Source organism: Maniola hyperantus, chromosome 20 (genome assembly GCF_902806685.2).
Source record: "Maniola hyperantus chromosome 20, iAphHyp1.2, whole genome shotgun sequence".
In the NCBI taxonomy this organism is placed as follows: domain Eukaryota; kingdom Metazoa; phylum Arthropoda; class Insecta; order Lepidoptera; family Nymphalidae; genus Maniola; species Maniola hyperantus.
The window spans coordinates 3,077,438-3,102,079 of record NC_048555.1 but is presented as its reverse complement, the minus strand read 5'-3'; the positions used below and the strand labels follow the sequence as shown (position 1 = coordinate 3,102,079).

The window sequence follows — 24,642 nt, the reverse complement described above, 5'->3', positions numbered from 1 at the left end:
ATCTGCGATTTAATTAGGTAGGTACCTACCTACTTATTTCAGAAATCATGGCTCCACAGGACAAAGTAGACATAAATTAAACAAAAACTAAATAGGTACCTAGGTACCTAGTTATAAGCCTATAAGTGCCTAGAAGGTGTTTTGCTAACAAGGTAGGCAGGTACCTAGGTATACGTACATACGCTATGCCCAATGGGTAGGTAGCCGTAGTAAAAATATAGAGAAATAAATTGTTGTAGGTTAGTACCTATTTAGGATTTCAGAGGGAACATAGTGTCGACTGTCGGTTTATTTTGTCGGTAGGTACTGATATCTGTGCTGATAGCATACTATGTTAAATAGTTAATTTTCTGTAGTTTTGATAACTTCGACTGATAAGCTGATAACAAAAACAGGCACTTATTCCGTTCTACTTTTTCGCGAATTGCATCCGTTGAATTTAGAACAGAACGTTATCTACCTATTCATTTTACTATTATGTTGGAAACGGCCTTGAATTAGAATCAATGTCACCGCACTACAGGAAACTAGGAAGAAAGGTTAACTGCTGTTTATAGCTGTAAAACATTTTTTTCAGTGCTGAATGAAGTCGTTAAATAAAGACGGTAAAATGTACTACGTTTTTCATTAAAAATTCATGACATTTTAAATAATAAAATCACCAAAATACTCACCGATAAAAAGTATCGCGAAATCCATAAGAACTTTTCGCAATATAAACTTCGAATCACGGTCGATTGTAATCGAATGGGCACGAGAGTTTGTTTTACGTTCGTTTCTCTCCATTTTGTGATTATTTATTGTTCAAAATAGATGAGAAATGGGAAAATTCACTGAAAAACTGTTACACAAATGTTACGAAACGTCAAGCACTACTAATCGTGAATCTGTCGTACACAACACACGTCAAACGCTGAGCGCATGCGCGCGTCGACTGCACGTCGCACGACTGCGCTGCGCTCAGCGCTGGCCGCTGCGCGACACACTGCGCTTGCGCTCCACTCGACGACGCGTTTCATGGAGCCATGGCCCAACACCAACACACGGGCTCGGGCCACGACTATGGGTACAATTTCGATATTTATATACACTGTACATATAATATTATAACAGTTGTGCAATAAATGTAGGTAGAGCAACGCTGAGGGGCCTTGCAGATAGCGGACGGGAAAAATTTTGTTCGCTTGGTCATATCTTGTCATTTAGACCCATATGAAATTTGGTATGGTACAGAGGTAGCTTGCATTGCATAGGTAGGTACCTACCTACCGGAAATTTATATAGGCAACCTTTTATCCCCAAGAATAAAGGGGGTTTGGACGGGATTAAAAAAAACCGAACGTGAGAAGTACCTAACTTGAGTAAGTATAGTAAGTAAATACCTCTAGTATCGTAATTGCTATCTTACCAACATATACCTTAGGGTCCTTAGGTACCTACTTCTTGTAAATTAAAAATACAAGTTTATACAATCCACAAGTCTTGGGAAATTATTAATTGATTAACGTAATTTACAATAACTTGTATAAAAGTTCTTGTAACATGTAACTTGTGAGCTTGTCACGAGCTTGTAGACTTGTAACGTTTGATAAAGGGCAGTGGAGATTCAATGTGACAAAGAGGTCTTAATTTTATTTTATTTTATAAGGCAAAGGCATGCCGCTCGAGTAGTAATCGGTAGCTTTGAACATCTTTTGAGGAACACCTGTGGACCCTTTTTCCTTTATACTTTAAAGGTTGGGTATTTCACTATTTACTTTTATTATTAGATCGGATGCCATTCCACGTTTTTAGAGTTCCGTACCTCAAAAGGAAATACGGAACCCTTATAGGATCACTTTGTTGTCTGTCTGTCGGTCTGTCAAGGAACCTACAGGGTTACTTCCCGTTGATCTAGAATCATGTGGCAGATAGGTAGGTCTTATAGCAGACGTAAGGGGAAAAATCTGAATACTGTGAATCTGTGGTTGCACCACACAAAAAAAATTAAATTGTGGTCATGAACTAATAATTAAGTACCTAGTAATTTAAATTTTCGAAGTAAGATAACAATAATATTATATCAAGTGGGGTATCATAATATTATGAAAGGGCTTCACCTGTGCATTCTAAAACAGATTTTCATTTATTTTTATGCATAATAGTTTTTGAATTATCGTGCAAAATGTGGAAAAAATACGGCTGTAGTACGGAACCCTCGGTGCGCGAGCCTAACTCGCACTTGGCCAGTTTTTTTACTGAATCACTTACCAAAATCTGTCACTTTTATTTAAGATATTTTGAACTCGTCAAAATTCTTCTATTTACCTGCCCCTCAAAATGTTATTTAGGTACCTACGTGTAAATAGGCTAATTATGGTCTATATTAGTGAACATAAATAAGTAAGCTAAATAAAATAAAATAAATAAATAAATAATCTTTTATTTGGGATCATAGCGCACAGTTTACAGTTAGGTATACAACACCAATCAAACGTACAGAAAAAAACCGAAAAACAAACATGAAGAAATAAAGATCACAAATAGGTACTAACTAATATGTACGGCTTTACACCTTAAAAAATTAAAATATGTACCTATACCTATTCATACCTATCTAGGTATGTTCATTAAAATTAAGACCTACTGGTAGGTACTGCAACTTTTGACTGAAACCTTATAAAAATACTTTCAATAACCTATGTAAATCGGTGCACTCGCTCGATTTTTTCAGTCTTCACTGGCCCTACAAAAAAATTAGCTGAAGTCGTTTGCCAGCTACAATTTTAATTATTAAGAATAGCGACATCTAGCTTCTATGATCGAAAATACATAGCTCAAGCTAAGTGCCATCTATGCGAACTGTATCAAACTATTATGAATTCTTCTATTCATAACAGTGCTAAGTAGTTAAACTACTGCTCAACAGATGGCGCTTTACTTCGTAATTTTACTTTCCATTATAGATGGCGCTGTAAGGCGGTAAATTTTATTTTTTGAAATAATATGTAGTTTATTTCCTTTATGGGTGGCGTTTAGCCTTTAGGAAAGAGAAATCCCAGGAATGCTAAAATATACTGGACGGAAGGTATCAAAGGCATTGAAAGTGTTCTTTATTCAAATTCTCTCGGTTCATTAGGGAAATAGAATGAGACTTAGGTAGGTACAATATTCGTTCGACCCGTAAGCTTTCAGGTATACATATTAATCTATGCCGTAAGCTAGTAAAACGAAGGAATCCTGAAACAGAACGCTATACGGCTTTGCCGGTGTGATAGGCTGGTACCTTGCCCTATCAAGCCGCGATTTATACCTACCTATAGCGTCCAATGATATTAGGTTTACAAGTTTTTCTTCTAATATCATTGATAGCGTCAGTGAAGTTCAACTTATTGTGTAAGTAATTTTTGGCGGGTTTTGCCATTCGATGAAGATAGTTCACCCACATTCATTCGACCAATTAGTCTTTTATTTCTTCAATAAATTAATTTTTAAAAATCTTTTTCAAAACATTAAGACATACTAGTATATCAAGGGTTTATTATATTTATCTACACTATTAATATTATAAAGAGGAAAACTTTGTTTGTTTGTTTGTTTGTTTGTTTGTTTGTTTGTTTGTTTGTTTGTTTGTTTGTACTGAATAGGCTCAAAAACTACTGGACCGATTTTAAAAATTCTTTCACCATTCGAAAGCTACATTATCCACGAGTAACATAGGCTATATTTTATTTTGGAAAAAAATAGGGTTCCGTAAGATATTTGGGTTTTTCGGACACAAGGTGTAAAAAATCAACCAGAAAAGTTACTTATTTTGCGTACGCTGCCTAAACTATAAAAGATAGAACCATAAAATGTTCTAATTAATTGTAGATCTTATAAATATCTACAAAAAAGTCCGCGACACACTATACCCATCTATGTCGAGTGAGGCACAGCAACCATTTTTTTATTTAAAAATCTTGAATTTTTTTTGGACTACATTTAAACGCGTTTATTTTACTCATGCTATTAATCCTTATCAAAATAAATGATTTCATCACTAAGAACAGTTTATGGAGATAATATTTGGTCTTTGAATGATTAAAATTGGACGTTTGGTTTTGAAGTTATGGCGAAATTAAAATATTAAAAGTCTGAAACTCTACAACAATCCAAGAGACTACCTTGAGTTCTCACTGGCCAAAACCAGAGTTGAAGCCCTAACCAAATCCTGTTATTTGAACTATATAGCAAGAACTGAGAACTCCATCTCGCGCGAACCTAAAATGTTCTGGTCTTACGTGAAAGAACGTAATGTTTCTTCCTCTGAAATTCCCTCCGACATGACGCTCAATGGTAGTACGGCCAATTCTGGTAAAGACATCTGCAACCTGTTTGCGAAGCAATTCTCGTCCCTGTTCACTGATCCAACACCTAACCGGTTAGTAAACTTTGCGGACCACTCTTCACAGAAGTCGCTCTCTAACATACATATATCTGAACGCGAGATTAGTAAGGCTCTCAAATCTTTGGATCCTAGCAAGGGAGCCGGACCTGACGGGATACCCCCAATCTTTATAAAAAAGACCTACAAGTACCTTACTTTACCCTTAAAAATGATTTTCAACAACTCGTTAGCAACCTCAACCTTCCCCGACCTTTGGAAGTCGGCCAACATTCTCCCCATTTTTAAGAAAGGGGACAAAAATAATGTCCAAAATTACCGACCCATTTCTATGCTAAATACATTCTCAAAAGTTTTTGAAAGCTTAGTATGTCCAATTCTGTCTCACTATTCGAAGAGCATTATATCAGCTGACCAACATGGTTTTTGTCGAAACAGGTCCACAGTTTCCAATCTGGTCGGTTATATTTCGTACATTTCCAAGTGTGTGGATAACAAACAACAAGTCGACTCAATATATACCGATTTCAGCAGTGCATTTGATAAAGTAGACCACAACATCCTTATTTTAAAACTATGTGGGTACGGGATCCACGACCCCTTGCTATCTTGGTTTAGATCTTACCTTGCTAATAGAGTCTTGAGGGTAGTAGTGAAGGGTTTCACCTCTGATCCCTTCACTGCAACATCCGGAGTGCCCCAAGGTTCACACTTGGGACCATTACTGTTTTTGTTATTTATTAACGATATAACCAATATTATACGCTATAGTAAGTGCTCTATATTTGCCGATGATCTTAAGCTTTATCGAGAAATCTACTCTATCGAAGATAGTCACCTACTACAAAAGGATCTGAACTCTATTGAGGACTGGTGTACTAAGAATAGAATGACTCTAAACGTCTCAAAATGCGCACACATTAAATTCACGCGCAAAAAGAACACTGTAAGAACTCATTATTTTATCCATAAGCAACAGCTTGAAGAGGTTGCAGTCATCCGTGATCTCGGTGTCATGATCGATAGTAAGCTTACACTCAAAGAACATATTGACCGCATAACAACCCGAGCGTGGAAGTTGCTGGGTTTCATTAAACGCAATACCAACGATCTCAGAAGTACCAATTGCATTATAAAAATATTTAATGCACTGACCCGCAGTATCTTAGAATATGCAGTCCCAGCATGGAATCCGCATTACAAAACTCATACGGCAAGAATAGAGCGAATTCAGCGTTCCTTCACAAGGTACCTGGCCTTCAAAGATAAGTCATGTCCATATCGCGCCGATTACGAAATACGAATGAAACACTTTAAAATCCAATCCCTGGAAAAACGCAGGCTTATGTCGGACTTAATAACTCTGCACAAAATTGTCCACAACACTCTGGATTCCCCTGACCTATTGAACCTGATAAACATCCATGTCCCACGACGACCTCCTAGACTTCCTGTAAATAAAACTTTCTTGCCCCATTTTTCCAAAAGTAATCTAGGAAAATTTGCCCCTTCAAATCGATTAATGAACTCTTACAATAACTTAACATACACTGACATTGATATCTTCCACGATTCTCTAATTAAATTTAAGAAAAAATTGTACTCCATGAATGAGCTGACATTGTCGTAATCTTTAATCCTTAAATTGTTATCGTTATCTGACTCTTACCTAATTTAATTAATTAAGCAATTGTATCTATTAATTTAGCTGTAGATTATATTTATTAATTAGTGGTTAATGTTAAAAGTTTGTAATGTAGGTAGCTTATTGTTAACACAATCGGAGACTTATGTAATGCTGTATATGCCTATAATTGATGATTGTAGTAGGACTGGAATTGTTTGTGACATGTTTTTAATATTTGTGAATGTTGTTACAATTTATCGTTGGCATATCTAATAAAATAAAATAAAATAAAATAAAATAAAAAATAAAATAAAAAATAAAAATTACGATTTCTGCTGCACGGCCCGTTGTCTACACTAATATTATAAAGAGGAAAACTTTGTTTGTTTGTTTGTTTGTTTGTTTGTTTGTTTGTTTGTTTGTTTGTTTGTTTGTTTGTTTGTTTGTTTGTTTGTTTGTACTGAATAGGCTCAAAAACTACTGGACCGATTTTAAAAATTCTTTCACCATTCGAAAGCTACATTATCCACGAGTAACATAGGCTATATTTATTTTGGAAAAAAATAGGGTTCCGTAAGATATTTGGGTTTTTCGGACACAAGGTGTAAAAAATCAACCAGAAAAGTTACTTATTTTGCGTACGCTGCCTAAACTATAAAAGATAGAACCATAAAATGTTCTAATTAATTGTAGATCTTATAAATATCTACAAAAAAGTCCGCGACACACTATACCCATCTATGTCGAGTGAGGCACAGCAACCATTTTTTATTTAAAAATCTTGAATTTTTTTGGACTACATTTAAACGCGTTTATTTTACTCATGCTATTAATCCTTATCAAAATAAATGATTTCATCACTAAGAACAGTTTATGGAGATAATATTTGGTCTTTGAATGATTAAAATTGGACGTTTGGTTTTGAAGTTATGGCGAAATTAAAATATTACGATTTCTGCTGCACGGCCCGTTGTATTATATAAAGAGGTAATGTCGTTAAGTTTGTTTGTAGGGGGTAATCTTTAGAACTACTGAACCGATTTTAAAAATTCTTTCACCAGTAGAAAGCTACATTATTCCTGAGTGACATAGGCTATACGGGATCTTTAAAAACCTAAATCTACGCGGGCGAAGCCGCGGGGATCAGCTAGTCTACACTAATATTATAAAGAGGAAAACTTTGTTTGTTTGTTTGTTTGTTTGTTTGTTTGTACTGAATAGGCTCAAAAACTACTGGACCGATTTTAAAAATTCTTTCACCATTCGAAAGCTACATTATCCACGAGTAACATAGGCTATATTTTATTTTGGAAAAAAATAGGGTTCCGTAAGATATTTGGGTTTTTCGGACACAAGGTGTAAAAAATCAACCAGAAAAGTTACTTATTTTGCGTACGCTGCCTAAACTATAAAAGATAGAACCATAAAATGTTCTAATTAATTGTAGATCTTATAAATATCTACAAAAAAGTCCGCGACACACTATACCCATCTATGTCGAGTGAGGCACAGCAACCATTTTTTTATTTAAAAATCTTGAATTTTTTTTGGACTACATTTAAACGCGTTTATTTTACTCATGCTATTAATCCTTATCAAAATAAATGATTTCATCACTAAGAACAGTTTATGGAGATAATATTTGGTCTTTGAATGATTAAAATTGGACGTTTGGTTTTGAAGTTATGGCGAAATTAAAATATTACGATTTCTGCTGCACGGCCCGTTGTATTTATTATATATTATATAAAGAGGTAATGTCGTTAAGTTTGTTTGTAGGGGGTAATCTTTATATTATATAAAGAGGTAATGTCGTTAAGTTTGTTTGTAGGGGGTAATCTTTAGAACTACTGAACCGATTTTAAAAATTCTTTCACCAGTAGAAAGCTACATTATTCCTGAGTGACATAGGCTATACGGGATCTTTAAAAACCTAAATCTACGCGGGCGAAGCCGCGGGGATCAGCTAGTATTATATATATTAAGTAGGTACTCTCCAAAAGTAGACTTTAATGACTTAGAATATCTCTGACGGTAAGTAGGTGGTAATTCGCCGTTTTCTTCATCGATTTTGTACGAGTGCATACCTACTTAGTAGGTTCCTACTTGCCTAGGTACAGAAAGAAGCAAGTATAGGTAGGTACATAGAAGCAGCGAGAGGCTAGTGGCTTAGACATCAGCCTCCTAGGCCAAATGCAGTTCCGTGTTTACCTACAACAATTATAACTAAATAAGTTAGTAAAGGTACCTATACTAGACAAACCATATTGATGTTGAAAACCCCCTACAAACTGTCTAAATGCAACTTCCGTGCGACGACGTCTTTTAAAATAAGTAGGTGCAACTTAATAGGTACCTAGGTATCTATACTTAGGTTATCCACTAGGTATACTACAGGCACACATTTTGGTTTGGCTATGCAAGGATACCTAATCTCATAGCGGCAGCGAGGCACGAGGCCCGCATGCTTATCTTGCAAATGGAAATGTTTGCGCCGAGTTGCGCTTTGACGGATTACCGCACGTTTAGCTAATCAACAACCTACCTTCCGTTACTTTAATACTAACAGCGCTATACATAGGTAGGCTACAGGCAGCGCTATAGGTATCTATCTACCTCTAGGTTATCCGCTATACTATAGCTACCCCGATTGCCATCTCGACCTGTCGTGTACCTACTATAGGTACCTACTCGTATCACGATAGTTTGTCGGAAAAATTTATCCTATGGGCAATGCTTAGGAATGTACAGTACTTACGTGGCAGAAAGTAATGTAAATAATATCTGTCCAGGCTGTACTTACGTGACAGATACACAGATGACAGCCGGGACAGATATTATTTATAATGGAAATCACTCACGAGTCACGGTAGTTTAAACGCTAAGAAAGTAATGTACATCGACCTTTAGAAGGTGACAGCAGATTTGTAGAGCACTGTCTCTGTCGTTGAGACCGACAAAACGTCATATAGGTATGAGTGACAGAGACAACGCTCTACAAAGCCGAAAAGTCACTCTAAAGGCCAATGTAGGTACCTACATTTTCTGCCGCGTACTGAGGTAGGTACTTACCTACATCTCTTGTGCGTTTCTGCGAGAAGCGACTTGTTTACAGTTTAACTCAGTTAATAAAAAATAAGTAGACTGTAGTGTAAGATGATCGATACGAAATTGAATGTATCAAATTCACCCCCCTTATTCTTTTGTAGAGAACACGTTCTCAGTTCTCACGCAAGATACCAGAACCCTTTGCACTGAAGAGGTTTCAATTTTATTTTCATTCGACTGTCAGGAGAAAAGAAATATTTAACAGGGATGTATCCAGGGATAGGGTGGTTTCCCCTTAAGGTACCTAAGTGCTTGAAGTTATAAGTATAGGTTCCTAATTAGGACATACTTACATAGGTACTTTATAATCTTTATATTAGACTACTTATTAGCAGTTATGCATACTTAATATTATGAATGCGAAAGTGTGTCTGTCTGCCTGTACCTGCCTAGGTATGCCTAGCTGCTTGATTTCTTGCCCTGCTAGATTTTTACGGTCCATCTGTTAAAATCGATTTGGACGAATTTTGGTACAGAGATAGCTTAGGTACATCCCGGGGATGGACATAGGCTATTGGTTCCGGAAAATCAAAATCATAATAAAATAGGTAGGTACATACTTACAAATAAAAATCTTTTTTATTCAATTAAACTTTTACAAGTAGGTATGTTGGTACTTTTGGTACTTGAATCGTCAAATGCATCTACCACTGGTTCGGAATGCCTTTCGGCTTTCCTACCGAGAAAAACCAGCAAGAACTTCGGTGCGGTTGCTCTTCAAAAGATTTGATATAATAGGTACCTAAGTACAATATTATATGCCATAAATGTAATTGCAGCCCCGCACATTGCTGGACCAAGCGTCAGGTCAAAATAATTCCCACGGTCAAATAGGTACGAGTAGTTCCCAAGAGATTAAAAAAAATCTAAATCCACGTGGACAAAATTGTGGACATCATCTTTTTGTTACAGACATAGCTTGCAAGTTGCATCCTTAAAATTTTCATCCCTGAAAATCAAAGAGTCATAGAAATCAAAGTTTAGGTACCACAAAGAGCACGATGGAGAGACCGATGGAGATTTTCATTTAATAATGCGATGAATGTTTGATAGATAGGTATACACATAATTATTAGGAAAATGTCAAAACAGGAGCGTAACCAGGGATGGGATAAGTATGTACCTATCTACCTACCTAATTTTTTTTTATTCGGTAGGTAATTATATTTTTTATTTTATTTTTATTATTCATGTACCAAAATTGTAGTTACAAAGTAATAATAAATTAAGTTACATTGGAAATGCTTATCTCTAAACAGAGATTTCTTCCAGCTTATATTTTTTTTTTTAATTTTTAGGATCGTCTACAACTGGCTCATATTTATCTACTGAATAGAATTTTACTATAGGACTGCTCAAGATCTAGAGGCCCCAGCTAGAGGTGAGGCCCGGGTTGGCTACCCCCTGTCCCACTTATAGACCACGGTTTCGGTATTTCGAGGCCCCTCATTGCCCCAAACCTTAGGCCTGCTATGCTCTGCGTGCTCTTGTTTTGAAAATGGAACTAAGTAGGTACCTACCTAGGTGGTAGGTGATGATAAATAGAGTACCTAGTACAAAATGTAAAAGCAATCTCAAAAATCATAGCTTATGTGTAACACAAAGCAAAGTTTAAATTTTATTTTCATTTAACTGTCAAAAGAAAGGTAATATAATTATTTAAACAGGGACGTCGTCAAGGGTGGTGTGGATTCCCCCAAGTAGAATTCCCCTTAGAATCTTGAAGTTGAAGTATCGTACCTACCTCTACTAAGCAGAACTAATATAAAAACTATGAAACTATATATTAGGTAGGTAGGTTTATTTTTCGGATTTTTCGCTGGCTCGATTTCCGGGTGAGACATTAGACAAGCGAATTTCAGAAAACCTTTGAATGCAGTTTTGTTTCTTTTTAAAAATAAGGGAATTTTTACTTTAGTAAAATGATCTAACTTAAGAATTTAAGGTATAAGTAGATCCCCTCCCCTTTTTTCCACTCTGTGGGTAGGTAGGTATAGTAAGTACCTACTTTATTCTGACTGCAAAAGTTTTATCTTAATTCTCAAAACGCACGAACAAATAAACAGAAATTTGTTTAAAACATCGTAAGTACCTAATTTCCATTATACATGTCTCACACCCGGCTTTACTCAGTAGGTAATTTATAATCAGTAGTAGGTACCTACCTACCTACTTAAGTACCTACCTAGAGAAAAAAAAATTTGGAACAAATATTTTGTGGGGTAATCAAACCCTAGGTAGATACCTATCTATTCATAATCAGTCATTAATTCTAAACTACGAGCTTTGTACTTTGTAGGCACAGTTACCCATACCACAGAATATGTACCTAATAGTACTAACGTACCCATACCTACTAGGCTACTAGGTATGAAGATTACCTATAATGCGGTTTCAACTGCATACAAACACGCATCACAATATGACACGCAAGTATAATTTAAACAGACAACATACAAAATCAAACAAACTTTAAACCGGTAACCGTGCGTAAACGATCGCAGAATTTCAGGAAAACGGGAAAATTCCTTCATTACAGCCGACAATGCCTACAGTTGGCTACATACAAATAACTGGCAGCGTCCAATTTAAATAACAGCCTCGCAAAGCTGAAAAACAACCCGTAACCGAAGTTGAGAATAAATTAGCAACCACCCTACCCCCCTTTTTCCCCAATGTGTACATTGTGCAAAATATTATTTGCCTTGCCAGACAATAATAGGATCTATTGCTCCGCCCTGACATGTTAGCTTTAGGAAGCTCCTCCCAAAGAGGCACACTCGACGATTGGTCACGGACCTCGTCCCTCTCTGTCGCTCGCGTAGTCCGTCCCTGTCGTTCGCATAGCTTTTCCCTCGACGCCCGAGGGGTAAATGTTTTGGTAGGAAACACACACGAGGGTTTTCCAGAGACGCGTATTGTCGGGGCGTTTCGTTAAGGGATATTCTTTACGCGCATTTTATTCGGTGATACCTGAATTGTGTGTTAGAATTCGCTTTATGAGATTTTTTTCAATAGAGTCCTTTAAGGATTAAAGGATCTTTCTATACGTATCTCGGTAAACAGTTACTTTTCCTCGTTTTGTTGGGATCTCTTTGGAGCTTTTTCATATTTATTTTCGCATCTTTTCGCGGTAAAAGTTTAGCTAAACTCTCGTTTCGGTTTGAGGCAAAATGTTTTGCACTCAAGTATGATAACAATTTTGCTACCTACCCTACTTTTTGTGGGGAACTTATTTTAAGTGCTTGTACATTTACGGAAATATCTATATCTATAAGTTAAAGTAGAAGCATGTTAGATAAGTAGGTATATGACCATTTTAAAAATTAAAAGCTATTTTATTAAAATCTTAAAGAGGGTACCTAGTTATAAAGAAATAAACATTAAACAAAATGAATTACATAACATATCTATTTATTTTATATCTACAACCAATTTCTAAATGAGTGATTTAAATAATTAAAAACACTTTATATAGGTACCTACTACCTAAGTAACTTATAAAATGTAGGTTTCTACGACTGATTTGAAAAAAAATAACTGCGGACAAAACAAGCGTCCACCGAACGAAAAAGTCCCGCCGACCAAAATAAATACCGCAACAAAGTTAAATCGATAGGGAGCCTAATAATTATTAGTCAACGGCCTGAAATTCATGCACAAAGCTCCGACCCGCAGTAATAATAACGACAATTGTTGTGTTTACTGAAACGTAAACTGCGGAGTGGGTGACCCCCTTCAGGGCGGAGCCAGGCGGGCCGGCCTCCGGCGAGCCGGGGCCCGCTGCAGTCCGTGCCGTGCCTCGCGCCTCAACGCACCTCTGACATGTGACGGTGCCATGGAAGACTGTGACTTGAGTCAGTACCGCGACATGATCATCGAGGGCGAGCTGCCGCTGGACCTGCGGCCGCCGCCTCGCCTCTACCTGCCGCACTACCTGCGCGACGACCGCGACGACTATCCGCAGGACGACACCTACGTCTCCGTGGACGAAGACACGCCGGACTTACCCCCGCCTTCCAGCGATTCAGAGCGATACGACGCGTCCAGCCCTAGCGATACGAAACCGAGTTCCCCGAAGAAGCCAAAAACAAAGTCATCATCCCAACTAATAAAACCGCCCTACTCATACATCGCTTTAATAACCATGGCCATCCTGCAATCGCCACATAAAAAGCTGACTCTTAGCGGTATCTGTGAGTTCATCATGACGAGATTCCCGTATTACCGCGAAAAGTTTCCCGCGTGGCAAAACTCTATCCGGCATAACTTGAGCCTTAACGATTGTTTTATAAAAATTCCGCGGGAGCCCGGGAATCCGGGGAAAGGAAACTATTGGACGTTGGATCCGTTGGCTGAGGATATGTTCGATAATGGAAGTTTTCTCCGCCGTCGGAAGAGGTATAAACGGCCGGCACCGTCTTTGCAGCATGCTCATGCGATGGTGGCGATGCTCGCGAGGGAAGCCTATGCCCCGTTGTTGCCTTTGCCGTGTTATTTGCCGCCGTCGCCTCTACTGTCGCTGCCGCGACCGCCGCCAGCAACTTTACGGCCGGTCCCGTTGCCACCGCGTCTAAACGAAACCACGGATACGCGAAGCAAGAGGTCGCGGAACGGTTTCTCGATAGAATCTATAATCGGCTCGCAGGAAAGCCAAGTTTCTGAGCCGAGGCGTAGTGCGTTTTCGCCGCTGCATCAGGGCATGCCGCCGGACGACTGGGCGAGATGAACGTTCTTAAACGGGTGCGTTTCTAATTTTAATTCATTTTAGAACGTCCCGACGGACATTGTTTTGGTGGTTTGCAGAAGCGCGATGGTTTTCGGTGTGAGGGAGTTAACGATATCATTACACGGCTGATTCAATGGTGTATTTTATTTGCAATGGGAGTTTGTAAAAATGTAAATTTTCGCTACGGGTGTAAAATAATTATTTTTAGTTTTATTGTTTTTTCTTTAATAATAATTATTTTTTGATGAACAAATCAGTCATAATAGTTACCTACACTGCGTATTTTTGCCGTAGTAGGTATTATTTACTTAAGAATATAAAGTCAGAGAGTAAGGATATCTACCTACTCATGTGGTAAAGGCGAAGTGAGTCGTATTTGAAGAGATATACAGCATGTTTGGAAAGATAAAATAAAAATGTAAAAATAAATTAAATTCGTCCGTGAAATAAATATAATTAAGATAAAAATAGCGTACTAAATAATTTGTTTTCTTCATCTGATAGCAGCTTGGTAATTATTTGGTTAACTTACATTTATTAGGTATCTACTATAAAACGTTTTTATATTTGGAAATATAAACAGACAATTTTTTACATCTAGACAAAATTCTTGTACCTATCTACCTAAATAAAACTTTTAATAAATTTTTTTTTAAATATATGACTTTGATATTAAAATGATTTACCTTCCTATGTAAAGATAAATCAAATTGTATTTTAAAATAATTGTTGTTATTTTGATTGAAAATTGTTTTTTTGTCAGGTAAACATCAATATTTATACGAAAAAGTACGATGCCTGTGTATAAAAAATAAAAATCTAGTCATTATTTGTACAGAGTAGTTACAAAATATAGAAACTGTAAATATTATATGTAAATTTTTGTTACAATTAGCTAGGAAATAAGTAGATATTGTTCAGTAAGGACTACTTTGCCAAAAACAAGCTGTATTTATTACGTAGTTTTAATTGTAGCATATATTTTTGTGTAATTATTTCCAATAAGATACAAAATATATAACTATAGAAGACATGCCGTTATTTCAATTATTTCGAAAAAGCTTTTGCTTATTCACTCCATTTCCAAACTCTATAAACGACGCGAGACGGTGAGATAAAGAAGCAACATAAATTAAATATTCACACCTCTATCATCAATTTTGCTCTGAATCTACACATTTTTCAGAAATAGATTATAAAGTTATCTAATTGTATTAAAAGATAGGAAGCTAAAAAGTGTTTCTAGCTTCATACGCTCGGGTTGCCACCTTTGCACCTCAGCTCAATTATTTTTATTTTTAAATATATACTAGGTAAATACCTACTAAAATATAACTACTTTGGTAAACATTGAAATAAATATGAAGTGTAGAGAAATTCAAACAATGTAGGTAGGTAAGTCTTCTTCTTCCATACCTTATCCCACGCTAAGTGGGGTCGGCACAACATGTATTCTTCTTCCACTCACTTGTGTTTTTCGTCAACGTATTATCCACCCCATTTTCACGCATATCCTCTTTCACACAATCCATCCACCTTTTCTTTGGTCCTCTCCTCTTTTTTCCTTCCACTAATGTAGGTAAGTATATTTAATAATTAAAAGTTAAATTGAATAGTGATTACAGTTTATATTAAGTACTAGCTTATGCCCGCGACTTCGTCCGCGTGGACTACACAAATTTCTAACCCGTATTTTACCCGCTTGAATTTTCAAAAATCCTTTCTTAGCGGATGTCTACGTTATAATAGCTATCTGCGTGTCAAATTTCATCCCAGTCCATCCAGTAGTTTGTGCTGGCATCAGCTAGTCAAATATATAAAAAAGATTCCGACGAATTGAGAACCTCCTCCTTTTTTTGAAGTCGGTTAAAAAGGAAAAGCTGACTGACTGATTGACTGACTGACTGATCTATCAACGCACAGCTGAAACTACTGGACAGATCGGGCTGAAATTTGGCATGCAGATATTTATTATGACGAAGAAATCCGCTAAGAAAGGATTTTTGAAAATTCAACCCCTAAGGTGGTAAATTAGGGGTTCGAAATTTGTGTATTCCACGCGGACGAAGTCGCGGGCATAAGCTAGTAATATAATATATAAAGTACTTTAAAATTAATGTAAGTATATTTTATGATCAGAAATTAAATAGAACAATTGGGGCTGATTCTCTTGTACACAATCTCTAAACTAAACTAAATTAACAGGTCTAAAACTAGTGCTATCCTTCTCCGCAAGCAACATTATGAAAGGGATAGCAATAGATGTAGACGTGTCATTTTAGTTTAGTTTAGAAATTGTGTACAACGGAATATTATAGTTTATTTTGTCCTACTCAAATTTTAAATTATTAAAAGGTTTCTTATTTTCTATGCAAAAAAAATATTTTTCAGAGAAATGTAGAGCATCCTGTAGATCACCTTAAAACAATGTTACAGTAATATTAATACTAAATAACAGACAGAACAAATGTTTGTCGTAAGATTTGCACTGGTAACAAGTTTATTTAAGTCTTGCTAATTTTGTTATTGTATCATACAATGTTGCGTCTAATAGGGATAGGGTTGCTTTACTTATGGTTTACTAGCTGATACCCGTGACTTCGTACGCGTGGATTTAGGTTTATAAAAATCCCGTGGGAACTCATCAATTTCCGGGATGAAAGGTAGCCTATGTCCTTCCCCGGGATATAAGCTAACTCAGTACCAAATTTCATCAAAATCGGTTGAACGGTTGGGCCGTGAAAAGCTAGCAGACAGACAGACAGACAGACACACTTTCGCATTTATAATATTAGTATGGATTATCTTTTTTTTACAGGACTTTTATACAATAGATATGTATATTATGACAAACCTATCGTACCTTATAACATAGATTAACTTAATTAACAATTAATTTGTAAAATAATAGGGTATTATACCCTTTTTAGGGTTCCGTACCTCAAAAGGAAAAATCGGAACACTTATAGGATCAATTTGTTGTCTGTATGTCTGTACTCAGTAACAATAGGGTACCTACTTCTCGTTGACCTTGAATGATGAAATTTGGCAGAAAGGTAGGTCTTATAGCAGACATGAGGGGAAAAATCTGAAAACCGCTAATTTAGGGTTAAAAAAAATTAAATTGTGGTCTGAACTGCTTAATAATAATAGGCTACTTGACTCATATCTAATTTCGTCCAATAAATGATTATTTATTATAGTATTTTGCTTAAGACAACGAAATATATCAATAACAATTATTAAAAACGCAGGATGGATATATAAATCCAATTTAAAAAAATACAGTTGTTATTTTTATTTGAAACGCAGAAAACGCTGTCAGCCATGATGTGACGTCATTAAATATGTAAACAAAGAAATGTCATCCCTATGTCACGCGGGGACTAACGTAGTATCCATATATATAAAATTTAGAGTCCTGACTAACTTATATATCAACGCACAGCCTAAACAGCTGGTCCTAGATACATGAAATTTGGTGGGTGTGTTCTTTGTAGGTAAAGAGAAGGTATCCACTAGGAAAGGATTTTTTGAAATTCCACCCCTGAGTGGGTTAAATGGAGGTTTGAAATTTATGAAGTCCACGCGGGCGAAGTCACGTGCATAAGCTAGTTTTTATATATTTCTAAAAACTCATAGTAAACGTAAAAAAATATCGTTTTCTCTTTAGAAATTGAATAAGTTATTAAGTAAGACTTACAACAAAGTGATCTTTGCAAAAATAAATTTGGGTTGAAGTCGTTAGTCATATAGGATCCCTTTAAGCAAGTCTTTGCGTGTTACGTATATTTATTTCACTGGGCACTCTAATCCACAACTTTCCTGTGGTCTTTATCGATGCGTTTTTTACTTTCTCGGATGATACAATAACGATAATTACTATATTTTTCATGTAAACTAGTATAGACGTCATGTTTATTAAAATTTGGGAGGTTATGCTGTTGTTTACAAATGCATGACGTCAGAGCACAGATAATCTATCGGCCAAACATGGCCGACCAGTGTTTTCACCTGTCTAAGAAAAATATATTTTTAAATTAAAGTTTTACGGTTATTAGGGCGCAAAAAAATTTAATTTTTTTGATATAATAGGACAAATATTAACCATTTAAGACCAACTTAAAAAAAGAGTCAAGTAGCCTATTAGTATTTTCAAAATTTTAATAATTACATATTTTACTTATTTTTCACCATAGGCCATCTATCCTCCTTGGCATTTTCATGGCGGGGCATCTAACCCCATCAAAAAGCATTTATCTCCAAAAAAATGGGTCTGCGAAAATTCAATTTCTGCAAAACCAGTAATTGTTAGGCCAACAAAAACTAGTGGTAACGTTACATGAAAGATTAAACTAGCTATACTAACAGGAATTATTCAAATTATATTTTTATTTTTGAAATTAGAACGCTTTTTCAAAAAGTGGGGCATCTATCCTGCCTTTACCGTAGCAGTCGGACTAACGATGACTAACCACGTGAGTACCTACCTATACCTACCTACCCACCTTACAGCCTGGATCATCTATCTATATTCATTAGGTATTAGGTTTTTAGAGATTTTTTGAAAAAACTACCGTATAAGAAATAATGACAGTCAAAGTTTTTAACAACTATCGTGGTTATACGGGACCATAATTATTTATGTAATCTATGCGTGTTCTGAAATCTGGTAACTACGTGACCACTGACCAGTTTTTTAATTTAGGCAATTTATCAGCCCTCGCAACATGCTTCATAAAACACATTAGCTTAACTTATGCTAAGCATAAATGTACTTAAATGTTGACTCAGCAAATAGTGTAGAAAATGTCGGCTGTTAAGCTCTTATCTGACGCGTCAAGTGTCACTGTCACCGACTGTACCTCTCAACAGGCTATTTTAATGTGTATTTGCCAAGGTATTTGCTAATAATAATTATTATATTGACGCCAAGGTTGACTTTGACCTACATGACGTAGGCTCTGGTAATAAAAAATAGCAATTATTTAATCGAGAACCTTTTTTGCTGTGGTAAACAGAGTTCTCCTTCTTTCATACAGCGAGAGATAGAGAGGGCTATGCTTGGAGTTCGGTACAGTACCTATGCGGCAGAAAGTAATGTACATCGACCTTTAGAACAAGATTTTTAAAGCATTGTCTCTGTCGTTGAGACCGACAAAACGTCTCATAGGTATGACAGAGACAACGCTCTACAAAACCGAAATGTCATTCTAAAGGCCGATGTAGGTAGGTACATTACTTTCTGCCGCGTACTGTACTTTATGAGATCAAATCAGAAATGAGGAGATCCGTAGGAAAAACAGAGTAACCAACATAGCTCAGTGGGTGGAGAATCTGAAGTGGTAATGGGCAGGGCACATAGTTCGAAAAACCGATAGACGTTGGGGTCCCAAGGTGCTAGACTAGCGACTTCGCACTCGAAGGCGCAGCGTTGATGACTCCCCACTAAGTGGCCGGGCAACATCAAGCGAGTCGCAGGGAGCCGCTGGAATCAGGCGGCGCAAGACCGTGGCGTGTGGAAATCCCCACAAGAGAGCTATGCCCAGCTGTGTGTTTGTGTGTCATTTTGTCAACCAGGCGCCGTGGTTTGAATAATAGTTCCAAATTTTTTCACGCTGTACCTATATGATTATGAAATTATAATAATATGTATATAATTTTAAATGAGAAATATCATTGAAACTTGTCAAAATGTACCTAAAAGTAGGTACAAGGAATCCTAAGGAAAATCCACCGATTGCCAAAGTAGCTAAGTACCTAAGTACTTACCTATACTTAAATCTATTAAAAATAGGTAGGTATGCTTAACAATTTATAATTATGTATACCTACCTTATAATTATACTCAAATAATATACATAATATATACATAATACCTATAATGTTGTTTGTTAATTAAAAAGTCGTTATATCATGATCATAGCCTTTTTGTCATTGACAAGCAACGTAACATTTCAAAACGTGAAAATTGCGAAACGTAGCACAAACTGATGAGATCTAAAAAAATAAAAAATACCATGTTTTCATTTCTATTTACACGGACAGATAAAACGGATTGTTTTAATTGGGGCATTGTTTATTCTGATAGTCAAGGAGTTGCTGGCTAACGAACTAAAAAAGTGTAATCGAAAAAAGTCAATTACAAATAAAAAAAACGTAAAAAATATTATACCCCCTTTGCTAATTACACCTGGCTAAAGTTATTTAAATATGCATAGGTATACTCATTTATAAGTTACCTTCTTATTTATATATTAACTTTATGTCTTTATTTTTGGCTGAAGTTCTATTAATATACCTACCTACTAGCTTATGCTCGCCACTTCGTCCGCGTGGACTACACAAATTTCAAACACCTATTTTAAAAATCATTTCTTAGCGGATGCCTATAAGTACGTCATAATACCTCAATACACAATCTGCATGCCAAATTTCAGCCCGATCCGTCCAGTAGTTTGAGCTGTGCGTTGATAGATCAGTTAGTCAGTCAGTCAGTTAGTCAGCCACCTTTTCCTTTTATATTTAAAAAGACAAGTACCTAAGTATTTTACGTTTTTTTATCTCCTGTGAAATTGATTTATCCGATTGTGCCTCGGCTAGGGCCGCACTGTCGATAGAATCACTGCTCTTACACTAAAAACTCTTCTGTCAATCCGAAGACAAACGCACAAACGTATATTTCAACGCACTGGGAAAACAAAGATACTGAGTTACGAAAACTTCTCAAATCTCGATGATAAGGAGTGACGAAACGAAAGCAACGTTAAGTTATCTAATTTATGATGCTTACACACAAAAAGGCTTTTCTAAAGATTACGAACAATTTTGAGGAACAATACGGTCACGGTAGACATTGGTAGCATCCATATCATGATCATCATCATCATCAATCGATAGCTGCTGGACATAGGTCTCTTGTAGGGACTTCCTCGCGCCACGGTCTTGATCCGCCTGAATCCAGCGGCTTTCTGCTACTCGTCTGATGTCGTCCGTCCACCTAGTGGGGGAGGGGGCTGTTTCCTCCAACGCTGCGCCTTCCGGTGCGAGGTCGCCATTCCAGCACCTTGAGACCCTAACGTCTATCGGTTTTGCGAACTATGTACCCTGCCCATCTTCAGCTTCGCAACCCGTTGAGCTATATCGGTTACCCTAGTTCTCCTACGGATCTCCTCATTTCTGATTTGATCACGTAGAGAAACTCCAAACATAGCTCTTTCCATCGCTCGCTGAGTGACTCTGAGCTCTACACCTAGTAGGAGGATTATCAAGGCTACGTTAACTGGTAAGAGGTTACTATTCCAGTACCTTGGTCCCCAACTTCTCATCATCATCATCATCAATTATCATCACCGTCAACTGATAGACGTCCACTGTTGGTCTCTGGTACACACATATACACACACAGGTTGCACAGGTCTCTTGTAGGGACTTCCACACGCCACGGTCTTGCGCCACCTGAATCCAGCGGCCCCCTCCACCTAGTAGAGGGTCTGTCAACGCTTTCTTTTCTGGTACGAGGTCACTAGCCTCCATATTCCAGCACCTTAGACCTCAACGACTATTAGTCCAAAATTGTAGGTAGGTACATGAAAAACACACTTTTCTATAATTATGACTTTTATTTGATAAATAAAAATTAATTTGTTTATTAAATATTAAAAGTTTAAGTAGGGATTCTATTAAATAAACTTAAATCTAAATTAAAAGTACTTAAAAATATTAAATTAAAACATACAAACTTAAATAAACATTACCAATTTAAAATTAAACGTCGTCAAACAGACCGCCCCTGAGCCAAAGGTGCCCAGCCCTATTAAGCTGGCACCATTGCCACGCTGAATGGCGATGGTCAACCTTTGGTCGCGTACGAAACCCTTCGCTTTCTCGCCCCAGATTTACCTTTAATAAATATGTAGGTAGAGTTATAAGTAGATAAATATAATGTCATAAGTTTAAAATCAATGGGTGTTTACTGAGTGAAACATGTCGGAAATTCAAATTATATGTTCTAAGATCTTTTGGTATGTAATATTATAGCTTCTTATTAGAACTAGGCAAATATACTGTGGTTTTAATACGTGAAAGTTAATATATTTCCACGAATAGCGAAGTTTCTTGTCTCTTATTCCTAACTAAGTATATTTAGATTTTTGGTAAATATAGAATTAAGTTTGGAAATGTAATTGTATTTGTTAGACAATAAATTTATAAACTTAAATCTAAAAAAAACAACATTAAATTAAAACTAAAATAAATTAAATTAAATCTAAAACCTCATCGAGACCACCGCAGCGAGGCATTGTACCCAAGATGCTGGCAGCATTACCCCTTTGGATGGCCAAACTAATTCTTTGACCAAGGTAGCTGCCAGCTCTCGGGTCCCCGGTTGACTCGATAACTCTTTTCGAAATTTCTTCAAAAAGAGCTCGAGCCCCCGGGCCCTACGGCCCCAAGGTCTCCACACCAAAAGGCACGAATACGAAGCTCCCATCGAGGTTTTCATATTTGCGCCTCTTGGCCTTTTCGACGCTGATGGCCGCTGCACCCGCCATAGAGGAGGTCGCCTGAATGTGGGATGCAGCTAAAGTGTCTACACAAGTTGCATCCCAAACAAGCGACCTGCCCATCTTCCATGGTACGAGCGTCATACCATCAGGTCTCTTGCCATCGCTACGTGCCAAACCAATAGGTTCTAGTACAGCTGGCACATGGGCGGTGGCAAGGGACCTCCGGATGATGTCGTTAAGGGTACTATGGCGGGAGAAGCGTCCAGCGCTTCTCGAACAGGAGAGCCCATGGTGGCCGAAGGCGTCAACGCAGTCACCGCAGTGGCAACGGTGAGGCTGGTTTATTGTGGCGCCAAGCCTAAGACCAATGAGAACAGAAAGTGTCGTATGGTCTAACATAGTGCCCAGGTTGGCAGAGGGAAGAGCATGTAGCCAGTAGCCGGACTCCTATTGTATTTTAAATTTTAGGAAAAATAGCGGTTACCTATTTATTAATTTATTTATTGAAGGTAGTTTCAGTCATGCAGGTTTCCTCACGATATTTTCCTTCACCGATAAAGCAAGAGATATTAATTAGGTACTTAAAACGCAAATAACTCCAAAAAGATGGAGGTGCGTGCCCGGGATCGAACCACCGACCTTCGATTAGGAGGCGGACGTCCTAACCACTAGGCCATTGGTAACTAACTATACCTATCGAAGCTTGTATACAACTTTCTTTGAGAAGATGACTATAAGTAATATAAGTAATCTAGAGTCGAGACCACCCAAAAAAAAGCTCTAAAACATCTCGTTGTTTCCTTGAGTTAATTCGGGCCTTATCACGATAAGCGTAATCACGGCTTTTTCTTGTCTGTCAGTTGGTTTGTTTGAGAAACCTCACACGGCGTCATAGCAGAGCTGCGGCCATACTTGTTTGTGTAAAAAGTAAGTAGGTAAGTGTATAAACATTATAAGTAAGTAATCTTGGGCTACCTACGGTTGTATGGAAAAATTGATTTTTGAGAAGAAATTTTCATATCGTCCTTACCCTGGTCATAAAATATTAGTGTTGCGAGTAAGTAGGTACTTATTAGCGGTGGCGTGCACAGGGTTCCAAGCCAGGATAAGCAGTAGTTAGGAAGGTATCTACTTACATTGAGCACTAAGCTATTTCAACTAGGGTAACTATTTCTTGGGTAAGCAGTGCTTTTATGCCTCTATGAACTGCACGCCACTGCTTATTAGGTAGATACTTCTTAATTTCACAAGAATCTTTCTCAGCACGTTGTCTACTAAATTCCAGTAGCAGATGCGTGCTGGATATCGTCTGTTGAGTAAACACCTAAGTAATAATATTATATTTTCATAATAGTGCTCAGAAAAAACAGTCCCAACACACGCTTCAATTGCGAATAAGCAAAAGTGAAGAATTTCCAAAGATAATTTTACTAAATAATTCTTACAGAGCTTTTATATTTGGCGGCTTTTATAACACTTCTTACAGAGTCCACATAATAATGTGAAATCAATTGAGCGTTTAATGCTGATATTTGCGATTCATGCCTTAGTTACTGGTTAGCTCTAACAATGCTCTACGCTCAAAGAATAAAAAATATAATAGAGGCGTCCTTTAGCATTGATATTATTAGACGCACCACTTCAAGTATTGTTAGTAGGTAGGTACGTGTACTCGGAGATTTTAACAACATTTTGATAAACAAGAAATAAAAGAAAGTTGATGACGGTAATCAGTACCCTTGTTATCAGTAGGTACCCTTATTATAAATGCGAAAGTGTGTTGGTTTGTTTGCTTAAACGCGGTCTCCACTCAAGGACTTTCCGGCTCCAACGGCCATCGCCTCTACGACAGGCATGACCTGCCCACTGCCACTTCAGCTTGCTAATAGTTTGGGCTATGTCAGTGACCTTGGTTCTCCTGCGGATCTCCTCATTTCGGATCTTGTCCCTCAAGGAAACTCCTAACATATGGGACGCCCTCCAGCACGATGGACCGACTATATAAAGAGGCTGGCGGGAAGTGGCTGGATGAGGAAGGCTGAGGACCGGGTGTGGTGGCGCTCTTTAGGGAAGGCCTATGTTCAACAGTGGACGTCCACAGGCTGATGATGATGATGATGATGATGATGATGATGATGTTGGTTTGTTGGTTTATTGGTTTGTTGGGTCGTCCTTCAATCACGTCGCAACGGTGCAACTGATTGACGTGATTTTTTGTATGGGTATAGATAAAGACCTGGAGAGTGGCATAGGCTACTTTTTATCCCGGAAAATAAAGGAGTTCCCACGGAATTATGAAAAA

At 37.3% G+C, this 24,642-nt stretch overlaps 5 protein-coding genes across 5 annotated transcripts in view; 3 read left to right on the top strand and 2 right to left on the bottom strand.

The window, feature by feature from the left end:
* Positions 1-953, bottom strand: part of LOC117991549 (putative phosphatidate phosphatase) — a 105,595-nt gene extending 104,642 nt beyond the window's left edge. The window contains exon 1 of the mRNA XM_034979143.2: positions 675-953. Within this exon, the coding sequence (XP_034835034.1) occupies positions 675-786 (112 nt within the window). The 5' untranslated portion in view covers positions 787-953. The remainder of the gene's footprint in view (positions 1-674) is intronic.
* Positions 1-16,028, top strand: part of LOC117992053 (dystrophin-like) — a 248,937-nt gene extending 232,909 nt beyond the window's left edge. The window contains exon 12 of the mRNA XM_069505508.1: positions 15,981-16,028. The gene's annotated coding sequence lies outside the window, so the exon portion shown is untranslated. The remainder of the gene's footprint in view (positions 1-15,980) is intronic.
* Positions 1-24,642, bottom strand: part of LOC117991552 (putative phosphatidate phosphatase) — a 362,451-nt gene that overhangs the window by 119,024 nt on the left and 218,785 nt on the right. The window lies entirely within an intron of this gene.
* The window catches only part of LOC117991780 (mitochondrial potassium channel ATP-binding subunit), a 325,288-nt gene that overhangs the window by 236,797 nt on the left and 63,849 nt on the right, over positions 1-24,642 (top strand). The gene's annotated exons all lie outside the window — the stretch shown is intronic.
* Positions 12,757-14,861, top strand: LOC117991712 (forkhead box protein D1-like). The gene is given in 1 exon segment (XM_034979313.2): positions 12,757-14,861. A coding segment is annotated over 1 exon segment (1,074 nt). The 3' UTR covers positions 13,831-14,861.